Source organism: Hylaeus anthracinus, unplaced genomic scaffold, assembly GCF_026225885.1.
Source record: "Hylaeus anthracinus isolate JK02 unplaced genomic scaffold, UHH_iyHylAnth1.0_haploid 0, whole genome shotgun sequence".
In the NCBI taxonomy this organism is placed as follows: Eukaryota; Metazoa; Arthropoda; class Insecta; order Hymenoptera; family Colletidae; genus Hylaeus; species Hylaeus anthracinus.
In genome coordinates this window covers 26,761,988-26,785,535 of record NW_026533254.1, presented here as the reverse complement: position 1 = coordinate 26,785,535, position 23,548 = coordinate 26,761,988, and the positions used below count along the sequence as shown (strand labels likewise).

Here is a 23,548-nt window from a genome sequence, read left to right as displayed (position 1 = left end):
CACGCACGCACGCACGCACGCACGCACGCACGCACGCACGCACGCACGCACACACACACACACAGGAGTTAATTGATGTTCCGAGATGAACGATGAATATAGCAAGGTCTGCAGAGCCGTTGGATGTTTGTATTAAAAAAAAAAAAGAACAATCAAGAACATCGCGAGCGCGTTATGCAATAGAGGGTTAAAAAGTAATACATATATATATATATATTTAAAAAAAAAACAACAAAGAAGAACAGAAATCAGCCCGCTCGAGGCCGGTCCTGCGATCGGTGGATCAAGACGCACCTGCTAGTGCTCTGGTTATAAATGGTACTAATAGTAATAATAGTAATAATAAGGAGGATAATCGTAATAATAAGTATAATGACAATATAATCGTAATAATAATAATGATAATAAGAATAATCGCAGCGAGCGCAGGGTTTTCATACCGATGGCGTTTATAATCTCCTGTCGCAAGCCGCGAGCAAAAACAGCTTATAATGCGAGTTAAAAGTTTGGCGCGATTAGGTTTACAATTAATCTAACGTACCGCCATAGACGAGCGCTACACTAACAAGAAGTGTAGAATTAATGAAAGGTAAACATGCATACGCTCTCGTTCTCTCTCACTCTCGCTCTCGCTCTCGCTCTCCCGCGAGGAGACCAATTATCATATAATTAGTAACAGGACATCATTGGTTCTACGCGTACAGCTTGCGAAAACGCGGCCATGGTATGGAAACCCTACGTGATAATAGCAGTGATAATGATAACAGCAGTGGACAAAGCCCCACCAAATATAAATCGTAGGCGTGGACTTTCGGCTACCCCCTTGTTACTTTTTTTTTTCACATCAACATTCTAGCAAAAAGGTTCGCCGACCGCCAACCGTTACAACGTTTTGTAAAACAGCAAACGAAACACCAAAGCTATTCTCTAACAATCACCTTCTCCGCTATATGAAAAAAAAAGAAAAAAAAAAGAAGAACATTCGATAGACAACTAATGGTCGATATAAACTGTGTTTAATCCATGTGTGTGGCGATAGTAAATTTTTTTTTGTTTGTTTGTTGTTGGTTTTACTTCAATAGTACTTCTCTCACTAGACACGATTCAACATATAGAAAGTTTATCGTTATTATTTAATAATAATTATTATTTATCATTTATAATTATTATCTTAAAGCTGTCTAAGGACTCGCTGCGTGGCAGGAGCGTCGTGTTTCCATCTTTCATTCATCATTTTTTTTACTTTTATATTACTTTGCTTACTTCTTACGTGTCAGACGATTTTTTATTTTTTATTTATTTTTTTTTTGTTTTACTCCCTCGCTTATAATCTGTCTCTCTGTGTTCCTTTGTTTTTCTGTTTTTTTTATTTTAATCGTTTGTTTGTTTTATTTAGTTAGGTACGTTGTAGTCGTCCTCACTTTTTAATAACGTGTGTTTCTTTGTCTCGTGTAATGTGTGTATAATATCTATACACGCGATCGCGAACATAGTTAGACGAATTGTGTCTAGGTCACCGTAGGTGTACGTGTGTATTTATATCTTAAATATCTACTACTTGTTGATGCTTTGTAATTTGTAATTTGTATAGATCACAATGTCATACCATCTGCGCCAGTGAACGAGTTTTTTTTTTTATTCCTCTATGCCTTTTCTTTGCCGTTTCCATCAGAACGCTCGGTTTTTGGACAATGTGCTTGTGCACAGATCGCGGGCTTTACACCGACCCCCTTGAACTCAACAAAGTTTGACAAGTTGCGTACAAAAAAAAGAAATGAAGAGAGAGAGAGAGAGAGAGAGAGAGAGAGAGAGAGAGAGAGAGAACAAACAAGTAAAACGATCGTAAAAAAGACGAACGTGCAAACGATAGATCCGAGGTTCGCTGTACCGTGCAAAACTATTTCATTCTAACGTTCGATATTATGTCGACGTAATCGTCCGGTGCGTTAAAAATAACGACAACATTTATAATAATATTAATAATAGTAATAATAATAATTAATAGTATAATAATAATAATACAACGAGAAGAAAGAAATCATCACATTGAGTTCAAACTATTCTTAAATTGAAGAGGATCGGGGATCTTCGTCCTTTCGACAGTTCACCCACTCGTGCGTATCTCGAAATTTGTTAATTGTGATTTATATTTCATTATATCATCAAAAATCCTACGTGCTAAGTAAATTCAGACCAGCCGAAATTGTCGATTTAGAAGGAAATGCAATCAAAGAAATATCTTATCGAAATAGATAATAGGTTCATTGCTAAAAAATAAATAAAATTTTTTTTTTTTTAATCATCTCTTCAAACGTTAGACGCGCCCGATAACGCACGAACCGGGACGCGTCATTTTAATTAAATAGCACTTTATGCGTTTAACGCATCTATGCCGTTCCGATGCACGATTAACGTTTCGCACCAGTGCGAACACGCGATTAATTAGTTTCGGTTTAATATCGTTTCGATTTGAAGAAACGCAAGAGAACGGATAGATATTCTTTCATCATTTCTTATTTTTTTTTTATCTTTTCTTTTCTTTTATCATTGTTGATATTAGCACAGCGTTGCAGAATCAAAGCGTATTAAGATTTTCCTTTTCCACTGAGAAATAACCTGACTGCAGTTAATTCTCCTCCGACTCGGTCGTTCGTTTTGAAATATTATTTGCCTTTTCCTTCCTCTATTCGTTTTGTCTCGTTATCTTTCTTCCTGCGTCCAGAGACTCGGACCTAGGCGGCTGCGGGCCCTCAACACGCACCCCCCCTCAATTCGAATGATACACGGCGTTGCCGGGTGGTACAGTTGCCTGGGTCCGTGGACATTGGCATTTCGTTACAATTATACAGTTATATAGATTCTATATAAATACCTAATATGCATTCGTATAATACATACCTAATATGCAATTGTGTTAGAACTCGGCCGTCACTCAAACGTAACGTAATTACGTACGCGTGCACACCGTCTCTTGTACCGTTCATCTTTCATGATGGAATATGTCGTGTTTGCTCTGTGTGTGTGTGTGTGTGTGTGTGTGTGTGTGTGTGTGCGTGTGTATGTGTGTGTGCGCGCGCGCGTGCATGCGTGTGGGCGCGTATGTGTGAGATTGTTCAATTCCCCGTGTTCTCCGTGTATCGGTATGTTTTTCTCAGTGCATGCGTGTGTGTATCTAATATACCAACGTGTGAGTATGTATGTGTCCAATGTATCGACTTTGTGTGTGTGTACATATATATATATGACTCGTGTATTGCATTCTGTTCTGGCGTTTCTATACCCAGACACCATGCGTTCGTGTCTGGATGCGCATTTCTCGTATGAATCGATGAAACAAAACATAACATAATTAACTTTGTATAATATACATATTATAGGGATTCGTATTTGCCTAGCGTCAATTTTTTTTTCATTTCTTTCTTCGCTTATGTTATATATTATTTCATAATTACTTTAAGAGAGACGTCGTTCGGTTCGTAAACGAGTGTGTGTGACGTCGCGGTTCTAAATTGTGATCCAACGTTGTCGCGCGGCGAGCGTGTAAACACTATGCTTTTTGCCCTGTGCAATTTGACTCTCGACGAGAAGTTACGCGCGCGCCCGAGAGAAAGAAAAATGGATTCCAGGGTCGGGGTACGCAAAGGTACTGCAAGCTACGAAGATTCCAAATGCTATTCGTGTGTCTTATTTCAAAATCAAATTTGTCCAGGTCTGATTCACACGAGCAGAAATCCTTTGATGGTAAATTTCTCGTTAACTGTTAATTCGTAAAATCCTAACCTTTCTCGAAAATCACCGATCCGTCAAATTCGATTTCTATCTAGAAGCATTCCATCAAGCTCTCCGGTACGTCATAGTAGCACTCGTGAGTATTCGATATATTTCCAAGTCGCGAACGCGCGCTAGCATATTCTCGATTAGGTCCGCGCAACGTGATACCGCTTTTCACGCTTAACCTTTGCCTAACGCGACTACCCACACCACGCTCTCCTTTCTCCCTGCGATATAATCGTTAATATAACAATTCATTTATTCATAAATTCTGAACGATCAAATTCAATTGTAACGTGATCTCCACTACGGTCCATTTCCCGCTAAGAGTTAATTTTTCTTTTACAATTTTCTCGTCGAACGAACGTGCGGTGACGCGGATTAGAGATTTCTTTAACAAGCGAAAACGTAAAGGAATCGAACGAATGCGTGGAGAGAGGGGGCGTAGGAGAGGAAACATAGTCAGGAAATGAACGGTAGCTCTCATAACGTTAATATCGATGGCAACTCGTATCCACCTAAGGACGACGTCGCGATATAATTCTTATATCCTCCGTCGTTTCGTTATTTTTCTATTCTCTGTGTTAATCGCACGAGCGGCAAACTTGTTTCTTTTTCGCACACTCACACAGACACAGACACACATACACGCGCGCGCGCATGCATGCACGCACCCGCATGCGTGCGCACACGATTATGCACACGCACGCATCATCATCTATCCTCCTTCCGCTGTACTTCATCGTTTCACCCCTCGACATACGCCGATTATCATGAATCGGTCGACGACGTTGATCGAATCGCGAGTTTCGTCAACGGAATCAGCGCGATCGCGAATCCTGCGATCAACGATCGCCGACCGACGATTGCGATTCCCTGCGATAATATATAACCATTCCAGGCGAGTTTTGGTGTTTTCAGTTGATGACGACGGCGACGAGTGACGGTGATAGCGACGATAGCGATAACGATGACGGTGATGGTGACGGTGACAATGACGATGACGATGTCGATGAAAATGGCGATGACGATGGCATAGACTCTGACAAGTTCCTTTAGTTCGCTTAATGACTTGAAAACGAGTTACGGTTATAATTCCAATATTCGAGTTAAGTTAAAGCCTTTTTCACTTCATTAAGGGAGAGTCTAAATTTGGATTGGGGTTAGGCTGTTGTGAGGTCGATGGTGATGGTACCTGTGCCACCACAGAGCCCCTCCCCTCGGGCAAGACATTTCCTCCGCTGCCGCTGTTCATGCCGACATTGCTTCCGGCGCCTCTTTCCCTCATTCTTTCACAGTAATCTGCAAATATATCACGGAAACGTGCCCAGGATTTCTCCGGTACGGTGATTGCTGTTCTAAAATGCGTCTTCACCTGAAAAAGAAAAAAGCACAATTCGTTTAATTCCACGTCGCACCCGATCGACGCGTCTCGCTAATAATAAAAATGATCAAAGTAAGACATTGTCCCCGAATCCACCCCTGAAGCTACGCTCACGCGATACGATACATTCAAGCGTATATCTTTAGTCTGCGCTTTATATACCTCGGAAATTCTCATGTAGATACCACGGTTATTCTGGCCGATATCAAAATAGAAATTCTTGCTATCCACGCGCATGTACCGTCCCTCCGGCAAGTCACCCTTGAAGCCGCCATCGTCCGTGCCATATTCTTCGAGGAGGTCCGTCAACGCGTCACGGAATTCGATCATACCCTGCGCCGGTATCGCGATCTGCGTCCTGGGCCCTCCTCGTGTGATCGTCTGCGACACCTGTGCAACAAACAACGTCACCTCAGTAAATGCCTCGCGACACGTTCCCCCTCGAAACTTCTCCAAGTTCGGCACAGCTATCCTAACTGCAATTTCGTTACCCTGCGAAAATGACTGCGACTCTCGAGACGATATCCACCTTTCCGACCGATCGTGAACCTCCTTATCACCTATCGTACAAAGTAAATGCATTGGCTGGTACATACAGGGTGACTCACCCGCAGGAAACGGCCGCGCGTATTTTCCTTGAGGTCCAAGTAATACCGCCTGTTATCCTTGGTCATCACTTCCGACTTCAGTTTCCCGTCGTCCGGCACGTTCTCCGAGCTCGCTGGACCTGCAACGTTTATGACCGGTGAGAGAAGAGAATCACTGGTTCTGATACCAGCTGTTTTAGCCCCGACAACCATAGCCATAGGACGGCGGTTTACCTAAGGATGCGTAAAAGTCGCTAAACGTCGAAAGGTAGTTTCGAAACTCGGACGCTGTGCTGAGCGCCAGGTAGATTTGGCTTCTCCTTCCATCCGCACCGATCTGTAAAAAAAAAAAGTCTCCTTTCAATTCCTTTTTCTCCGGTTTAAATGAATTATAATACGAGACTCGTCTCGAGTTTGAGAATATTACAAACGTTACCTCGGCTACTTTGATAAACCTCCCACGTCTGTTCTGCTTTACATCGAGATAGAATCTTTTACTCTGAATTTGAAGCATCTTCGTCGCCAGCTCCTGCTCTCCCTGCTGACCCTGCTGACCTGGAATATTGCACAGAGTTAGTCGAATCGTGACAATTGAAAGTCTTGCATAAGTATCGCTTAGACATTCGTACGCTTTGGAGACAGAGCGTGAATACCATTTCTATATTATTCTATGTTATTTTGATATTCTCCTTGGGATAGAAACGTAAAGATAAAAATGATGCGACTGTGGAAAGAGTAACGGTACGGATTAGAGCACGGAGAGTTGACCCAGTCGTCGATATCGGGATCGATCGAAATTCCAAATGGTTGGAAAAATTCTACGACCCACTTGTTCCGTCGCTGTAGTAATCGTGGTGGTTTGTCGGGGAGAGGTTGGGATAGGGCGAGGAGTCCGGAAAGAGGTCACCCAGTGTTTATTGGGTCAGGCTACGCTCGAAGCTCTCGCTGGATTCCCACGAGCACCGTTTCTGGGTCGAATGTCGTGAATTAAGATTCCGGCGAATGACGAAGACCGATCGTCGGGTTCGACGGGGTTTTTCGCGCAGGAGTAACGGGTCCTTCGGGACAGGACGAGAGCTGCAAGTTGGACGAAACGGCGGAGCGATGTTGCTAGTCCTCCTCGTCGATCAATAACAGCTGCAAGGGGGTCGATGACCTCTTTGGTTACCCCACTACCGCCGGATACACCTCTACCTACTTTTTCCCGCTATCAACCGTCGTCTTATCCTTCCAGGCGGAAACGTTTTCACCTTTTCTTTCGTGCCAGGAATTCGATCGAATCGAGTACAGACAACGGACAGTATCGGGAATGACACCTCTAGGGGGATGTTGATAACTTTTTAATATACGTGTCGGCCATATTAAATCCGAAATTTTTTATTTTGCAATTCTCATATCAGATTCGAAATTTGCGGAATAAATAATTTTAAAATATGAAGTTTTATGGAAATCTAATAACTTTTTCATATACATGTCGGCCATATTGGATCCGGCATTTTGAATTTTGAAATTGTGATATCAGATTTGAAGATAACGGCCCAAATAATTTATAAATATAGAGTTTCATGAAAATCTAATAACTGTGTAATATACATGTCGGCCATATTGAATCCCCCATTTTGAATTTTGCAATTCTAATATCAAATTCGAAATCTGTGGTCCAAATAATTTATAAATCTCACATTTCATGAAAATCTAATAACTTTTTCATATACATATGTCGGCCATATTGGATCCGGCATTTTGAATTTTGCAATTCTAATATCAGATTTGTATTTTGCGGTTCAAATAAGATATAAATACTAAGTTTCATGAAAATCTAATAACTTTTTAGTGTACATGTCGGCCATATTGGATTCTGCATTTTGAGTTTTGGAAGTCTGATATCGAATTCGTATTTTGCGGGTCAAATAAGCCATGGAAGCCAGGAATTCGATCGAATCGAGTACAACCAAGGGAGAATATCGGAAAGAGAACTTCGAAAGACGTGGATTGACATTAGGTTTAGCGATGACGTAGGAGGAACTGTTTTTATGTAGGTCATGGGTGTCCATGTTATCCAGAATATTAAATCCACGAACGAAGTCTACTTTTACGTACAGTCATTCCCATAAGTATTCATATCCTCTATGTTTATCGAAGAAATTTGTTCAAATTAAACGATAGGTTTGGCGTTTCCATATCAATTTTTCATTATAAATATATACACGCATAAAGTTTATTCGTGTACATATTCATAAAGAAACATTTGTTTGGAAATAATTCCAGGCGAAATAAGCTTGCCATTTAAAAGTGATTTTGTGAACGTACATTTTCAAATTCACTTAAATCAGAATACAGCTAATTATTAATCGAAATAATAATACATCGAAACGTGAACGTTCGTAGATGTTTTTCCTCGATGTAGATTGTTTGCTTTCACAGAAATTTATTTAAATATGGACTCGGATTTGATTCTATAAAAAAGTGCCTCGAGTGCAAAGGATTAATCATTTTAGACCTAGCAACCGGAAAAATTCGAAAAGAAGACCATATCTATCTCCGCGAATTTAACTCTGACAACCTTTGAATTCCACGTTCCGAATCTCATCTACAGGGTGTCCCAAGCCTAAATGATACGGAGCTCTAACTCCAAAACTATCGGCCGAATGGAAAATTTCAAATATGGAAATTGCATGGTAAAACGGGGCTCATGTTTCAGCGAGAAGGAATTTTTGTTAATTTTGTTATTTAACGAGATATGATGGTCAAGTTTCGTTTTTCATATGGAACTATATATTTGTTTTTAGAGCATGCGATAGTACTTTTCAAGACGAATTCATTAAGCTTTAATGTATTTGCCCGATTTTTATTAGTTTTCAAGCTACAATGCTTCAAAGTTTGCTAGCTTCAAGGAAAAAAGTCAATATTCTATATTTGAAATGTTGCATTCGGCCGATGGTTTTGGAGTTAGAGCTCCGTATCACTTAGACTGGGACACTCTGTAGATGAGATTCGGAACGTGGAATTCACAGGTTTTCAGAGTTACATTAAACATCGAAGACCTGAAACCTACGAGACCTGACCAGCTCCAACCTTCACGGGGGTTGGTTGCAATTTATTTTCGGCGAAAAGGGCGCGGTGCGCAGTCCCCAAGAGCCAATTCCCGCGGTCGCTCATAACTCAAGAGCCCGAAGGATTGATCCCCGTGCGCGAACGCACGCGACGGAACGATCGATCAAACCGTAAAGGGTTTCTCTCGTTACGTACTGGGCTGTTGCAGGCCGCCCGGAATTAGGACAGGGATGAGGTCGCCCTGGAAGATCCTGCTCTTGAACATTCTGGCTACGTCAACGAAAGTTCGTGCACCTGTACATATTCCTCGCGGTTCAATCGCGTCCTCCTCTATATATCTTACTCTCTGGCCAGGCCTGATCGATCACTATTTTCAATTCCGCGCGACGAGCTCGTCCCGTGGACTCCCTCCATCCTCCCTATCGAGCCGCTGGAAATTGGGACAGGGTCGAGAACACTCCGTCCAACGGAAAACCCTCTTATCCCCCGTCGATACTTGGAGCACACCCTCATAACAGTCTCTCGTATATCTCAACACCAGCACCGAACAATATTCGATTCGACGCAACGGACAGTCCTCTCTGACTCACTCATGATCGCTGGATAGGTGTTCCAACTGTCTCTGACCGTTTTCCTAACAGTCAGAGTTACCGTGACTCCCTCTTGCGCGACCTGGGCCACGTCGCAGCCAACCAGGCAAACACCAAGCCATTGCACCAACGATTCCTGCTCCTTCGCTCGTCGTCTTCCATCATTCAGATCCTCCCGCTTGGACTTTACCTAGCGCGTAGGTTACCACCAGGTGACGGAGGTTATGGCTGTCTTTCAACACCTGACGGTGGTTAGACGGTGGTTAGACGGTGGTTAGACCTTCCGGAGTGGCATCCTCGGACAGATTTTCTCGATTAGTTCTCGACTCTCTGGTCTTCTCGGTTTTTTCTTTCACTACGTCCATCGGCGACACTCTTCGTTCTTCCGGGGTCCTAGCACCGGTCTCGAAATTGATCTCGACTCGGGATTCCAAGTTTCCAAGGATTCCAAGATTCGATCGGAAGGGTTCTCAGGTTCCTCGGGTAAACGGAAGACGAGTGCCCGCGTCTTTGGGCATCTCCGGGTCCTCCACGAGGGCTTCCCTCACCGTGGCATCCTTTAGCGATGGTTTCACGCGCGATACAGGGCACCTTCGTTCGCGGCCGTCCCTTTGTGCTTCGTTCTTACGTAACCGAGGTGTCCGGCCATTCTTCTAGTTTCAGGCGAGGCTGAGGACCCTGTCAGGCTGCCCTCGCGGTCCCGTTACGTGGACGCATCCCGCGGATTTATGAGGACTCGAACGTGGACGTCGACGCCGCGCCGCGAAGGGGGCGGCGGGTGCATTGATCTCTGCGCCTGGAGCGCGGCTCGTGGCGCTGCACCGACCTGCCTCAATACGAACTGCATATTTCCGTTCTCCCTTCCAGATCGGCTGGGCGGGTTTCTACCAACAGCCGCCCCGACGACGGCCGCTCTGCCTTCGACGCCTCGCCGCGGCGACGCGTCAACCTTACCGCCTCTCCTGCCAGGACGCGGAGACCTCTCTTCAGGACCGAATCAGCAGAATCATATCGGACTCAGTGGAATATTTAATACTTATTTTCTACTGATTTCTACCATCAACAATAATTTTGTACCTGTTACCGTTTACGAAAAAATCGTGGCGCTTAATATTAAGCTAGCAGGACCACACGTCACAATTAATAAAAATGAAAAAATTAAAGTGGATATATTTAGTGCTGAATTTGTACTAATTTGTACCACCAAAAGAAATTTTGTACCTGTTACCGTTTACGAAAAAATCGTGGCGCTGCTAGCTGAATATTAATATTGCGATTTTCTTGAAAATGGTAACAGGTACAAAATTTCTTTTGGTGGTATAAAGTATATAATGGTTCTTTTGGTACAAATTCGGTACTAAATATTCCACAAAGTCCGATATGATTCTGGTGATTTGGTCCTGGCAGCTTAAGAGAGGTGACGCGGAGACTAATGGGAGCTGTTCTTCCGTGCGATTGCTAGCGATTTCGTTTCGGAGGCACGCGTTGCGGCGATTTTTGTATTCGAAGGGTTCCGAAGGGTTCCGAAAGGTCTCGAAGAGTTCGAGGAGAGTTTGCGTGGAGCAACAGGTTCGAGACTCGCGCGCAATTCGAAATTTTGTGACGTTAAAATCAATTACATAACATGAATTAAAGACTGTTTCGAAATAGCCCTGTAGATAAAGTGTTAATATAGGGTTCCAAAACATTGCGAAATGTTTGAAGCGGTTTTGAATGTATCGGTGTATTCTTCCTTCCTGCTCCTCGGTCTCTGCGTGTTACGTAGCGATGGTCAAAGATCGACGTCCGTGCGCAACGAAGCACCGTGGTTATGCATCATTCATGACGAACGCGAGGGCTCGGTGAATTTTTGTACCGTTAGCGGTTGTTCTGGCGATGTTCTCGTGTCCGAACCCTTACGATATAGTTACGGATACGCGTCTGGACAAAATTCAATTTTTCAAGTACGCGGAATCAGTAAACTGCCATAGTGTGTTTATTATGTATGTAATACTGCAACGAACAGTATTTGTGTTCTATAAATATGACAATTATTTTCTAACACATAGCCCTTCAAAGTTGAAGTTGATTTATTTCGTTTCCTTAATTAAACCCTGCATTTCTGATATCAGATTCAAAGATTGCGGCTCAAATAAGTCGTGAATACCAAGTTTCATGAAAATCTAATAACTTTTTAGTGTACATGTCGGCCATATTGAATCCTGCATTTTGAGTTTTGGAAGTCTGATATCGGATTCGTATTTTGCGGGTCAAATAACTAAAAAATGCCAAGTTTCATGAAAATCTAATAACTTTCTAATATATATGTCGGCCATATTGTATCCGGCATTTTGAATTTTGCGATTCTGATATCAGATTTGAAGATAACGGCCCAAATACTTTATAAATATAAAGTTTCATGAAAATCTAATAACTTTTTCATATACATGTCGGCCATATTGGATCCGGCATTTTGAATTTTGCAATTCTCATATCAGATTCGAAATTTGCGGCCCAAATAATTTATAAATATCAAGTTTCATGAAAATCTAATAACTTTCTAATATACATGTCGGCCATATTGGATCTGGCATTTTGAATTTTGCAATTGTGATATCAGATTTGAAGTTAACGGCCCAAATAATTGATAAATATCAAGTTTTATGAAAATCTAATAACTTTTTAATATACATGTCGGCCATATTGGATCTGGCGTTTTGAATTTTGTGATTCTGATATCAGATTCCAAATTTTCGGTCCGAATAATTTATAAATCTCACATTTCATGAAAATCTAATAACTTTTTCATATACATGTCGGCCATATTGTATACGGCATTTTGAATTTTGTGATTCTGATATCAGATTCGTATTTTGCGACCCAAATAACTAAAAAATGCCAAGTTCCATAAAAATCTAATAACTCTATTTAATATACATGTCGGCCGTATTAGATCCCACATTTTGAATTTTGTAATTCTAATATCAGATTCATATTTTGCCCCCCAAATAACTAAAAAAACACCAAGTTTCATGAAGATCTGAAAACTCTTTCTAATTTTGACTACATTCTTGTCCATTCATATCACTGTGGCGTCGTACGACAGTCGTGAATATTCCATTCGACTACTTCTTCGTCTTATTTTTACGTTTTAAAGTCAAAGAACGTTTGTTCGCAGATTTGATCGGAGAGATGAGGTGGTGGGGGGAACCTTGATGGCCTTGAGCAGCCAACATATATTGTTCGCGTTGCAACTATCGACCAGCCTACTTCTATTCGCTTTACACGATACTCTGATGTACTCGTATGCAGAACACGCTATAATTATACGTATACATTTGCAGCTTTTGCCACGGTGTTACTTTAAGTTTCTCAAATACAGTTAACAGGGATCATTTACCGTTTGTATTTTTTATTTACAGTGTGCGCGCAGAAAATGTACAAGTTGTATTCGTTCCAGCACGAAAGCACTTCTAGTTTAGGATTTTCTCACATTTCTGTTCGATCCTCCATTAAAAAAGCTACGTAAATCTATTTTTTTTTTCAGAATTTTCCAACTTGTTTAAAACGAGCGGTTAAGTCTCCCATCGGTCGGCGTGTACCACCGGTGGCTCGCGCTTGCGTGTCTATCAGATGGCGTGTACCACCGCCCCGCCCCGTGGTGAGAAACACAAATGACAGCGCCCACCGGCGTGAATGTATTAACATACTTTTTCCGGATGTTTAACAATACTGACAAAAATCCGATGCGCCGTGAATGTGGTGTGCCTCATGGCGGAAAAATTTCCGAAAACATTCGACGCTCCGTAAAAAAAGCACAAGGATGCCACTTCGAAACTAATTAAGTATGTTACAGCCAGAGATGTTGTTTATAAACCTTGTTAAAATTTGTTCTTGTGAAAAAAATAAAGTTTTCATGGTATTTTATTAAAAGGTCAAATTTGTTGTCGCACCCTGTATTTTTAAATTTCGCGTTCGGTGTACTCAAAGTAAAATAGAAATTCGCCATAACTTTCGTCGACGGTACGTGGAACTACGAGTTTATCGCGCGTATTCCAACCTAACGTTCAAAGTCTAACGATTCTCGTTTAAAAGATCGCGATATCATTCAACGGAATCGAGGAGCAAACTCAGTGACGTGGCGAGCATTAATTACGAGACAAATTTTAATTACCCTCCCAGACGAGGTAATCGCGAGGTTCTCGTTTCTCGACCCGACGAATTTCGACGGCCGAAGCGGAAAAACTGCACGCGTCCAACGCGAAAATCAGTGGCCCGTATAACCTCTCGCGTCGTTACGATATTCGTTAGAACCGGTGACGAAAGCGCCAATGGATTTCTGCGAATTCCGCGTTCGTATCTTTCTCACGGTCGGTAAATTATCTCCGTGGGAGACGTAGAGACCGATAAAGAACGTCACCGAGATTCGCAAAGTCGCACGCACATCGTTTCCCAATTAGTTCGAATTAATTCATTCGGTGTTTGCCAACCTGGTTTCTTGGTAGGAATTTCCAGAGAGTCCCAAAGTATTATTCGATTATCTAAGATAACGTATTACTTATGTATTAAAAAATATATACAGGGTGAGTCCGAAGAAACAGAACACCTAAATATCTCCGTTACATTTCGTTGTACAAAAAAACTTCTTAGGACAAAGTTACACTATTTGAAGGGCCACATGTAACGGTATAGGAGGAAAAAATGTTCAAGGTCATCGATGTTTTTTTTAAATGGAATGATATATCTTTGTTAACGTAATGTTGTAGCTGACAAAATAACGAATTCATCCATGTACTACAATATGACCTACAAATGACCTTCAACCCAAAAAAATGGAATAAATAAAATTCAACGTGTAAGATTGGAAATCTTAGGAAACATTAGAATTAGAAATCAGAGAGCAAGAACGTCTTCAGACTGATCAGCAGTTGCATACACGAATGTGTAGAAAAACATAGATAAAGGTATATCATAAATGTCTTCCTGTCAACACCGAATCTGTTATTATGTTGTGTATTGCGATACATTTCAATGTATAGCAGCTCAAATTAATATTAATTTGAATATTCAAAATATTTTGAAACAGGAATAAAGCAAATGAATCTTACATGTTGAATTTTATTTATTCCATTTTTCTGGGTTGAGGATCATTTGTAGGTCATATTGTAGTACATGGATGAATTCGTTATTTTGTCAGCTACAACGTTACGTTAACAAAGATATATCATTCCATTAAGGAAAAAAAAAAAAAAAAAAAACACATCGATGATTTTGAAATTTTATAAAAAAAAAGAAAAGAAAGAAAGAAAGACCTTGAAAATTTTTTCCCTTACACCGTTACATGTGGGCCTTCAAATAGTGTAACTTTGACCTAAGAAGTTTTTTTATACAACGAAATATAACGGAGATATTAGGTGTTCTGTTTCTTCGGACTCACCCTGTATACAGGGTGTCCCAAAAATGTTGTAACACCTTGATAGGGTGGTTCGGGATGTGATTTGAAACAACTTTTTCCTTAGCGAAAATGTTTTCCGAGGCTTCGTTAAGGAGATATTAACAGAAAACGTCGACCAATCAGAGCGCGCATATGCCGTTGGAGCGGCCGCGCTCGTACGCAAACAAGTGACTCGACGTGCATCGAAGGACATTGGACGCGGCCGCTCCAACGGTATCCGCGCGCTCTGATTGGTCGGGTTTTTTTTAATTAATATCTACTTAACGAAGCCCCATCCGACATTTTTGTAAAGGAAAAAGTTGTTTCAAATCATTTCCCGAACCACCCCTTTCAATGTGTTTCAACATTTTTGAGACACCCTGTATATGTATCGTAACTAATAAGTTCGTTGATTTCTAAAATACAGAATCACTCGAAGATTCTTCGTATCAGCCAGAGAGCAGTTTTATAAATCATGTCTGAATCGGCTATTTTTAATCCCGAGTTCTTAACATTAACCGTCGTTACTGAATCATCGAACAAGCATCGAAGCGTATCCATGCGAGTTCTTGGAACCTTCCTTTCCTGCTCGACGAAAATGCTAACATTTAAGAAATCCAGATGGCAACTTATTTCAGATCTTGCGCCACGTAACCTAACCTATATAGGACATGCAGAATTCCTGGTGAAGTTTTAAGACCGGTCGTCGCGATATAAAGAGAATCAAAGCGAACGTGTTTGGGACACGGCGTTGAATTTCGGATTTGCTTAAAATTAACGCCGATTCAAGAGAAATCGGAAACTCGAACAAAACGATGACTTTTACACAAAAAGTTACAAAGTACACGCAATCATCGCAAAAGCTCGAACAGATAATGATAGGAGATTATCAATATCGTTTCGTATTTCTCTCGAAAGGCATATGACTAATCTCGAATTACCACGATTATCGAATAACAGCTACCTTCAGGGCACCAGTACTGTATTTTGCTCGTGGTGTCGCCCCAACCGTTCGCCCCATTTTTTTGAACATCACACGGTGATATGTTTATAATTTCACCCATCGTGTCACTTGGTCGATTTAAACAAAAAAAAAAAAGAAAAAAAAAGAAAATATGACAAAAACAGGATCCACCGTATAGCCGTTGTTTACTTCTACGTGTACTAATCGAACGTCATTTGGATCGATTCTCATGAAAACACTAGGGAAATTGCAAGTTCAATGTACTTGCGTGTGCAGTGACATTAGCAAAGGTGACACTATAAAAAAGATTGCACACAAGTCACTTTTTCGATGTAAGACAAGGCACCACATTTTTTTTTTTTTCGACACAGACGATTCAAGACACAACGCGGCACGACGATAAAATAAGACACTCTCGCGACCGTTCCGGCAGAAAATTAGTCACAGATTTCATAGACGCGTCGCTGCGAACACGATTGATCGCGAGAGCGACTCACGAGTCGGCCACCGATCGCGGACACGCGCTATCTTCAGAGTGCAACAGACTTCAAGTCGACTCCACCGCTGACAGATTAAGAGGGGATTGCCACTAGGAATGTGCAATTTCGATAACCATTCGAATCGAGAATGTGAAAAAGTGAGAAAGCTTGGGTACACCGTTACGAGGCTTGCAAGAAATCAGGATGTTACCAAGGATTCTCGAAAATTCGACAAAGGTACAAAAAAGGTTCACAGGTTTTCGTAATAGGGATCTGTGGACGACGAAAGCTCGAAACTTCCACGTAAAAACTTCGTCCGTGTACCGAGAGGAAGAGACGGGCAGAGAAATCGCGACGAGATGTCACAACGGAGAAATGTACGTAAAAAACCGTGAGCGCAACAGCACAGTCATCGCGCGATGACACATCGAGTTTCTTCCACTTGTGGTTCTGTCCATTTGGCGGAGCACTGCACGAGTCGCGACCATACGAGGCACATCGTCCGACGAGAAAACTGTGAACGATACCGAGCGACGACGACGCGTCGTCGAACGCGAAATCCTACACGAATGACGTGCCGGTCATTCATGGAGCCCGCCGTCATGCCGATGGAATGCGTACATCATGGTGGTGAAATGGTCCCGGCCAATCAGCGGCCGCCTAGCACCGGCTTCTGCGTCCGCGAACCACGCGCGCCACGTGACTTCGCAGACCCGACCACGTGACACTGTTGGCGCCTCCCACCACGGGATCCCAGGCTCCACGACACGATCGTCGTGACGTCACGACCAGCTGACTGCGCTAGTACGGTTCCCCACTCCTGTTCCTCGTCCTGCCGCTTGCTGCCGCTACTTGTGCTCCTCCCGTCTTCCATTTTTCGACGAATCCGTTTCCAACGCACCGAAATTGATGCGACGCGACTCTGCGCGTTATGCGAACCGAGAATAGTCTCGGGACGTGCGCTCACACGCGACTGGAGCTACCTTTTTACCGCAAACGGAACTGTGCTACGTTGACGACTTTGGGAATAAATTCTGAAAACGAATCTATCATTTGCCGCATAGATAACGTAGATCCTATCCTCTGGTCCTTTCGCTCGATAAACCGGAAGTCTGTATTGCTCGGAATTATACGACGGTAACGGAACAAAATTCAGAAAGAAATACTAACACACTCTACCAAATTAGCACAGGTAACGAAAAGATCCTTCAAGAAATTTGCAGTCCCTACAACAGGAACTCAATAATTCAAAAACTGCAATATGAACTACATAAAAAAAACGAACAACCGCGTATCAATTATCACCAAAAAAAAACAAGAAATTCATGTTTGGAAGAAACTGAGGGACCGCTAAATATAGACCTCGGTAATATTGGAATACCAAAAGAAGATGCACAGATTGATATAGCAAAAAGAATCTTAGAAAAATGGAACCAAGAGTGGTTAATCACTAAACATACTGATCTTCACGAGTCAAGAGAAAATATATTTTCAAGAAACCCTGCTATTTCTCTACCAAGAAGAGAACAAATTCTAATAACCCAATTAAGAATAGGTCATACAAGACTAACACATAGCCACCTAATTACAAAAGAAAACCCCCATACTGCACAAAACTGCAATACAAAAATCACAGTAAAACATATAATAGAAGAATATCCATTGCACGATAATATACGCGAAACAAGAAGCCAACCAAACACCCTGAAGAACAGTTTAAACGACAAGAGTTGCATACTAAAAATCTTATCATATTTACAAAGGACAAGATTAGCAGAAGAAATATAGGCCACATATAAACAGGACACTACAACTAAATTATTAACTATTTTTTTATTATTAGATGTAAGAAATTTGTTATCTAAGCATAAGTAATGATCTATGTAAATTATTTATGACTCACATATGAAATTTATAGAACGTAAAAAAAATGTAATCCACAGTGGTCGCTAATGGCATAAATGCTGATGCGACATTAAATAAATTAAATTACAAAAAAAAAAATATTCAGAAATTTCAGAACATATTGTAAGAAGATTGGTATTCACGTTCTTGTTCTAGTAGAGTTGAACGAAACCTAGGGTTTTGCCCATCACTGTTCTATTAGGTGGACTGGAAAGTAATGTCGTTTTTGCCATCCTAAATACTTGTTTATCATTTATCAGCTCATTGATTTTTCTGGCATTGAAAATTTGCACACTAGGTGGTAAAAGGCTGCTGACAATGAGGGCGATTATATAATGAATTAAAGATAGAAAATTGGAAAGTTTGAATTGAATGTATTGGGCTGTCTGGAAAGTCCATGGCGATTTTTAGTAGGCGGTACAGGTCTGAATATATCGGAATGGCTGAAAACAAATAAAATGTGTACATTCCTTAACAGGTGGAAAGGTTGTGGAACAAAATGGTACATATATAATTCAATAAATATATATCAAAATTCACATATGCCTTTGAATTTTTCTTAAAAATAGGCACGAACTTTCCGGACAACCCAATAAAAGAAACGACATTACTTTTCGGTCTACCTAATACCTCGGTGTGCGAACCAATAAAGTTCAGTTAGACAAAATTCTTTTGTCCGTTTACTCACCAGGGTCGAAGTCAGTCCCTCCAGCATCCATTCCGCCTGGATTACCATATCCTAAAAAGAAAAAGAAGAATGTCAGTATTATACAAATGGCCACGAACAAAATAAAAACTAATGCAAATAAAGCAAGGCTCGAAAAGTGAAATGGTCGATAATTTGCAATGGAGAACATGAATAATCGAGCCGATATCGAACAGTGGCGACTGCTTTACAAGTGGTAGTATTTTGAAAACGACATATATAAATATTTATCGATATAGAAACGTCTCGCGTAACGTTCGGAACTCGAAACCGACAATTATCGACACGCGAAGCATGAATAGAGAATTTTTACTCGATTCTAAATACCGATCGATCCCGTGTCTCGATAAATATTTCTTTAGCAACACTTTCGTTGCCAATTTCTAACCGATCCGCTGAGAGATTATCAAAGCCTTGGATCGATCCAACGTTTTTAAACGATAAATTGAATTACCACCGTCGCTAGCAGATACATGTCGTGACCGTTTCGTTTCGAGGCCAAGATCCACTAGCTACTGGGGGTGGGGGTTGCCTATGGCACGTGTGAAATTTACGCGAATCGTGGCCAGACGGTTCCGTCGTTTTTGTGTGCACACGTTTGCCGACGTGTTGGTGCGACTTTCGTGGCTGTGTCGCGTGCGTGCGTGTGCCAGATACGCGGATTGGCAAGTTACATCACGCGTGTTCATTCGGGACCATTCCGGTCGTCTCGTCGAGCGCGGTCAGGGTGTCTGTCACACGGAACTGACAACAGAGAACGGTCCCGATCAACTTTTCTTTATATGCTCCGATAACTACTCCCTGTATTCCCTGTATTCCCCGATTCGTCCTCTCCCTACTTCTTCTTTACGTGTGTATCAATCTAACACGAAATTATTATCGTCGAAATAAACGAATAATTGGAAAACCAATCGTCATGTAAAATAAAAATCTGCCGAATATGCCTGCACTTGACTAATAGTAGTTTCGATTAATCTCTTTAATTAATCTCTTTATTTTGAGTAGCTTTCTTTGCGATAAATTAAAATCAAAAGTTCTGGTATTAATAATTAGAAAAAATATTTTCGAAACCTACATTTAAAGATTACGGATACTGTTATAAAACAAAAGCTAGTGGATGGTGTGAACGTTAACTAGGTTATGTCTTATAATAATATTCGTCGAGTCCTTGCTCGCGTGCATTATTTATAGTTCTCCACTTTAAGTTCGGAAGACTACTTTTATTTCGAATCGGAGATACGACTTTTTATTTATTTCATGAAACTCAAATCATGGAGGTTAGAGTGTTTGTATAAATCAAGTGGTATACGATTAATTTTATTAGAGAAAATATTTTAATTACTGGCCCCATTGATGTGTTGATATTCTAATTAGTCCAGTGCATATTCGACAGACTTGTAGTTATTTTCCTCGATAACGGTTCGTAAAAAGTGTGACGTGACACTCGAAAAGTTTCTTTAGAAATTTTGAACATATCGATAGCGATTTTTGATATCTAAGGAAATCGTCGAGATTAAGGTTAAGATCGAGGGTTAATTATGCGTACGATTAATAATAACGATTTCGCGGTGGACGAATAATTTGAGGAGAAACAGAAACGAGGTGAAACTCAAAAGCACGAAGTAGAAAAAGGTGAGAGTGTGTGCGAGAGCGAGGAACGAAACAAGCGATAAAGAGAGAGAAAATATGAGTACGAACCGCGAGGTAAAGAGGGAGCCAGAGGGGAAGAAAGGACAGATAGCGTGCGAAAGAGACTAGGTGGAAGCGAGAGAATACGACGGAAGGAGGAAAGAGGACAGGGTTCGTCTCTCAGGCCGATACGCGGCCGGCCATCTTGGATCCTGGGTATCGTTGGAAAATAGCGATTCTTTTCGGCGGTTGACAGAACGCCACGAGGGCTGAAAGGAACGATCGGGCGTGTGCGATTCCGCGGTGCTCGCGGAACCGTGTCCGCGAGGTAACCGCGACGAAAGTTGTTGCGTCATGAAAACGACGGTCCTGGTGACCGAAGTTGCAGGCACACGGTGCCACAGCCACGGAAAGATGTCGGGTCGCGCACATTTGCAGCGCGTATCGTGAATCGCGTACGATACCTAACACGTCGAGCAATCGTGCACACAGGGCCATATGATCGCTCGAGGCTTACTTTGCGGTTGATCGTCCAGGCTTTCCCGGTCGGACATTGCTGTTAACGCGGTTTCTTTCTTCGGTTCCACGCGTCGTCCCTCGACGTCTCGGCAACAGGCCCCAACGACAACCAAAAATCCCCGGCACTGTCCGTGGCGCTACCCCGATATATATTACCCACTCAACCAGCCAGCTCACCAACCCAGCACACCACTTGCGAATTTTTCTCTTCTTCACACACCACGGTCCGACCGCCGACCGACCGTCCGTCCACGGCACCAGTCGTCACCACCACCACCACACGCTCGCTCGCTCTACACCGTTCCACGCTCGCTGGCCCGACTCGCGCTCGCTCGCCCTCGCTCGCTCGCTCGCTTGACTCGCTTCTTCGTCTTTCACTCGCGCTCCACACCGATTCCTCGTCGCGGTGCGAGTGAGCGAGACACAGAGTTACTTACTCTTACTCTACGCGTACCCACACACTCACGACCTTTCGCCGTGGGACCTGCGCCTGTCCATCTATATAAGACTGCTTCATAGCCGCAGCCACGGAATCCGACGACGACACAGAGAGCGCAACTACCTGCGACTACCGCCGATGCGAGCCGAGCCCGAACTATACCAAGCAAATGACTGCTGCCATCTCGGCCGGCCATCTTGCTACGGTCGCCTAGCAACGCCATCTGTTCGAAACCGCGGCAAAATTCGAACGCTAAAATTCTCGCGCTACTACTCTCACCTACAGGATGTCCTAAAAATGTTGTAAGACATTGAAAGAGGTGGTTCGGGAGGTGATTTGAAACAACTTTTTCCTTAGCGAAAATGTTGTCCGAGACTTTGTTATGGAGATATTAACGGAAAACGTCGACCAATCAGAGCGCGCGTATACCGTTGGAGCGGCCGTGGTAGCAAAGGCTACGAGCTAAGCAGCGGCGTCCAATGTCCTTCGATGCACGTCGAGTCGCTTGTTCGCGTACAAGCGCGCCGCTTAGCACATAGCTTTCGCTACCGCGGCCGCTCCAACGGTATACGCGCACTCTGATTAGTCGACGTTTTCCGTTAATATCTCCATAACGAAGTCTCGGACAACATTTTCGCTAAGGAAAAAGTTGTTTCAAATCACCTCCCGAACCACCTCTTTCAATGTCTTACAACATTTTTGGAATTGTATATCCTGCGATTGTATATCCCCCCCTGTATATCGAAAATCCTATTACGATATGTTTGCAACTTCTATTAAACGAATCCTGTCGTCGAATTTGTACACAAACGGTCTATTGTATTCTTTTGAATATTTATACGTGTTCATATGTTTGATAATAAATACGTTAAATCCGCTACATGTTCATCCATATCGAAAATCCTATTCTGATATGTTTGCGACTTCCATTGAACTTTCAATATCCTGTCGTCGAGTTTGTACATAAACGATCTATTGTATTCTTTTGAATATTTATATGTGGTCATATTTTTGGTAATAAATACGTTAATAAATACGTCCGCTATATGTTCACTATGTATCCGAAAATGTTCAGTATATTTGCAGGTTAACCCTTTGCACTCCAGGCCTTTTTTCTGGTATCTGGCAGCAACTGGAGATGTTTCTTAGCTTTCTGTTGCCATGAATTCTAAACTATCTAGATTTGAGAATAAGGTGTTTATTGACACTTCAAGCTCTAAAGAAACATTAGGTATTGTAGATTTGCTGCGTGAAACTTAACAATGACTGAGAGTTACCTCTCTAGCGCAAAGGGTTAATATGTGTCTATGTGTAAGATTTGTTCATGTCCATGCATATATTTGAGGCGAATAATAATACAATATCAACGCAAACAATTTTAATTCTGGTTTATATACATGTTCTGTATATTGCTTCGATATTTCTTTAACCGTATGCTTTAAAAGTACTGTATTTTTTCTTTAAGTATTTCGACTGCTGCTTTGAATGGAAAATTTATCTTTAAACGTATCAAAGCATATTGATACATTAAGGAATAAATCATGTCATGTATCAAATATGTATGATCTTACGTACGTATAGAACAGCATCTGCTATTGGCTTTACATGCAGCATTGGCATTCTGTTGTTTGATATACAGCAAACGTAAACATGGATTAATGTAATTTCACAGCTATCGTACACAATTTCTTGTAAACCTGTAAAATACAATATTTATTAGTGGAATTGTGACTGTAACAATATATATATTACCCTTCCTGTAACATACAACAAATACGTTATATAAATTCAACAGATAACACATGTGGGCATTTTTAATGCAATATTTATTACTTTGTGAAACTGATCGAAGATATTACGTGCATTCTGCAAAGTATTCTGCAAGTATTCGCATATAACCTAACCAACGAAGTGATTGTCATAGATAGCGCCACTAGTTGACCGTACCACAATGGCCAAAGGACGTTTGCAGGTTGAATTTTTTATCTATTATCATATCTTGTAAAGGAATGCATTGTATCTACCACATTGTACAGAGCTGCGTTACTTATGCTATGGAAACTCTCTCTCTCTCTCTCTCTCTCTCTCTCTCTCTCTCTCTCTCTCTC

General features: G+C 41.7%; 1 protein-coding gene and 1 long non-coding RNA gene across 3 annotated transcripts in view; both read right to left on the bottom strand.

The window, feature by feature from the left end:
• The window catches only part of LOC128896451 (transcriptional activator protein Pur-beta), a 25,893-nt gene extending 4,317 nt beyond the window's left edge, over positions 1-21,576 (bottom strand). The window contains exons 1-7 of one of the 2 annotated variants that reach the window (XM_054159818.1): positions 21,000-21,576; positions 18,836-18,886; positions 6,179-6,297; positions 5,977-6,079; positions 5,752-5,882; positions 5,318-5,545; positions 353-5,146 (exon numbers count right to left, since the gene is read on the bottom strand). In XM_054159818.1, the coding sequence (XP_054015793.1) occupies positions 4,898-5,146; positions 5,318-5,545; positions 5,752-5,882; positions 5,977-6,079; positions 6,179-6,297; positions 18,836-18,886; positions 21,000-21,036 (918 nt within the window). In that variant the 5' untranslated portion in view covers positions 21,037-21,576 and the 3' untranslated portion in view covers positions 353-4,897. Of the gene's footprint in view, positions 1-352; positions 5,147-5,317; positions 5,546-5,751; positions 5,883-5,976; positions 6,080-6,178; positions 6,298-15,763; positions 18,450-18,835; positions 18,887-20,999 lie in introns of those variants that run through there. The other variant, XM_054159824.1, reaches the window with a different exon arrangement.
• Positions 21,577-22,803: 1,227 nt separating this feature from the next.
• The window catches only part of LOC128896519 (uncharacterized), a 3,019-nt gene continuing 2,274 nt past the window's right edge, over positions 22,804-23,548 (bottom strand). The window contains exon 2 of the long non-coding RNA XR_008462009.1: positions 22,804-23,535. This is a non-coding gene — a long non-coding RNA (uncharacterized LOC128896519). The remainder of the gene's footprint in view (positions 23,536-23,548) is intronic.